The sequence below is a fragment of the Notothenia coriiceps genome, unplaced genomic scaffold (genome assembly GCF_000735185.1).
Source record: "Notothenia coriiceps isolate Sejong01 unplaced genomic scaffold, NC01 NC01_scaffold00028666, whole genome shotgun sequence".
Taxonomy (NCBI): Eukaryota; Metazoa; Chordata; class Actinopteri; order Perciformes; family Nototheniidae; genus Notothenia; species Notothenia coriiceps.
The window spans coordinates 1-2,500 of record NW_011361367.1 but is presented as its reverse complement, the minus strand read 5'-3'; the positions used below and the strand labels follow the sequence as shown (position 1 = coordinate 2,500).

General features: G+C 42.6%; 1 protein-coding gene across 1 annotated transcript in view; it reads left to right on the top strand.

Moving 5' to 3' along the window:
* Positions 1-1,213, top strand: part of LOC104958316 (echinoderm microtubule-associated protein-like 4) — a 2,413-nt gene extending 1,200 nt beyond the window's left edge. Inside the window, exon 4 of the mRNA XM_010786036.1 lies at positions 1-1,213. This exon is cut by the window's left edge and continues 307 nt beyond it. Within this exon, the coding sequence (XP_010784338.1) occupies positions 1-107 (107 nt within the window). The 3' untranslated portion in view covers positions 108-1,213.
* The last annotated feature ends 1,287 nt before the right edge of the window (positions 1,214-2,500 follow it).

Here is a 2,500-nt window from a genome sequence, read left to right as displayed (position 1 = left end):
TGACCCCACCCCCCTCTGACAGCAGTGTGAGTCTGAAGGACAGCCTGGATCCGAGCGACGACACGGCAACGCCCAGCGACGAAGGGCTGCCCCCTCTCACCTCTTAATAGTGTTTGTGACTGTTGGTACAGCTATCTTTGTGAGGACCAGCCAGACGTTGTGATTGGACATTCAGTGTATGTGTGTGACCTCGGGTAACTTTTTCTCCAATCAGAGCAGAGCAGTAAGACGGGAAGTGGACCTGAAGTCTTAAATGAGTTTCAGAAACTGGTTCTCTTTACATATTGTTTTAGAAATACTGGGATATTGCTGTTTATGATGAAAAAAAAACAGTGACGTAGAAGTAGCCGCAGGAAGTTTAAAACAGGAAACTGATTCTCTCCTTTGACTGGACTTTGTTGGGCTTTTATTTTGTTAAACTGCCACATTTTTATAGACATTTCACAATAAAAGCCCTCAAGGGAAGGGACAGAACTACGGGAGGCTTTTAATGTGAAACATGCAGGAAACATGAACCACACCCAGAAGCATGCTGGGAACATTTGAACACGTCCGGCCAGTGGACGCAGGGGGGCCTTCAGAATAAAGCGCCACCTGAAGGAGCTCCAGAGAAGCTGTGATAGGTGATTTAATGTCAGTTTGTATATGCTGCAGAGATCTGTGTATATTTCTGTTACCACCAGGGGGCAGCAGCTCCTCAGCTACACTGTAAAAACCACATTCAACTCTCGCATCTCTCAGCCAATTAGGGGCCAGGACAGCTGCTCCTCTCTGATTGGCTGGTTTTCAGTGACTGATTGAGTGACTGCTGATCTGTGTTTCTTATGGACCATCTCTGTTTATTGTTCTGAATGCCATCACCCCACGGGTGGTCATTAATGTTTTGCCTTTTTAATACTTTTTATCTTTATATCTCCATCTCATATCTCCATCTTTGATTTGTCAATTTACTTATCTTTTATATCTTTAACCTTTATATCTCCATCTTCCATGTCATCATTTTTTCTAATCTGCCCTCTGGGGTGCGGGGTTATGTGAGGGGGGCGGTGACGCGATTGGTGGGGTCTGTCTGTTATTTTACAGTGTTCGGTAACCATGACAACGTTCATGTGACTGTTTTGAGCCAATCATGTTTTCTCAAATGCATCCCTGTCAGACGACAGACTGTACTGAAGATTTCAACAAAAAAATGCAAATAAATGTTAAAAACGGACTCCAGCTTCTCTCCCGTCTCTGTTAGCATATTAGCCTTTAGCAGCTTTCATGTGGTGTGGCAAGAATCAGAAAAAAGGGTTTGTGAAAGAACAACCCTGACCCTGGGAGGTGGACCATGCGAGGAGCGCCTGAATGCGCCACTAGTGTTGGCGTTCGGCAGAATAATCATATTGTGATGTTAGGGAACTCCATAAGTTAGATTTTATATTCTATAAACCCAGAGTGCAGTTTATTTTAACTAAAAGGGTTAAAGAGTCTTGCCAAATATTATTTCACAGAAACATCAAGCCTCGATTCAAAGTCCAGAAATCAATTTACACACTGAGCTCACAAAACAAAACACAAACTGTTGCATCATGGGAAATGATCCTGGCTTTATTTAATGTCATGTGTTTGGATGATGTCCCTTTCCTGGGCTGTCATTGGCTCAGGCGTTGCAGCGGTCGGCGTGGCAACAGCTCCATCCAGGTTTATTACACGAGTCGAGCCGAGTGCAGCCTTTCTCTCCGTTATCTAAACAGGAAACGCATCATCAGACAGAGACAACCCTCCAAAGGCATTGAAAGTGTAATATTGTTCAGAGGGAAGTTGTGAGTCGGGGGTTGCGGTCGGATAATCCAAAAATCAGCTCCTATCGTCTATCCCTTGACCTCTGAGTGAAAGGTCACGGGGTTAAGGGATAGGAGAATTCAAAAGGACTTAGGAGAAGAGACTGCACTTTCACAATCTGACGTGTTTATGATGCGCCAGCGGAGGTCATTGTGTGCGTCTGCTGCTGTGGGGAAACTATGGAAACTACAGTTTTCTATACAACGGACTACAACATGGATGTTTAATAAGAACGAGGGACTCATCTAGAGACTCTGCACCGTGCTCTGATGCTGTTGCTTTATGCTTTATGAACAACAGAGAAACATATTCTTCATGACCAAAGCTGGAATTGAAATAAAAAAGGAAAGTGAAACTTCTGCTCGTCACCCTCTCCCTCCGGTCCACATTAATACAAATGATCCCAATACGTATGATTGTATGAAAAGATCTTAAAATCAATACAAATGTTTTTATTATAAACGTTAGTCCTTAACACCTATCACTGTGTACATCATTCAAACATCTTTTAAAAGTTGAACAACCCCCACACAGCTCAGTGAAATGTTGACTTTATTTGATCATTTCAGTAAAAACTAACATTCATATTTCTCTTTTTGATTATAATACTGATGAACGTTCAAAACAAAGCACTTTGGCAACTTACCACATACGTTTTAAAATGCTTAATAAGCAC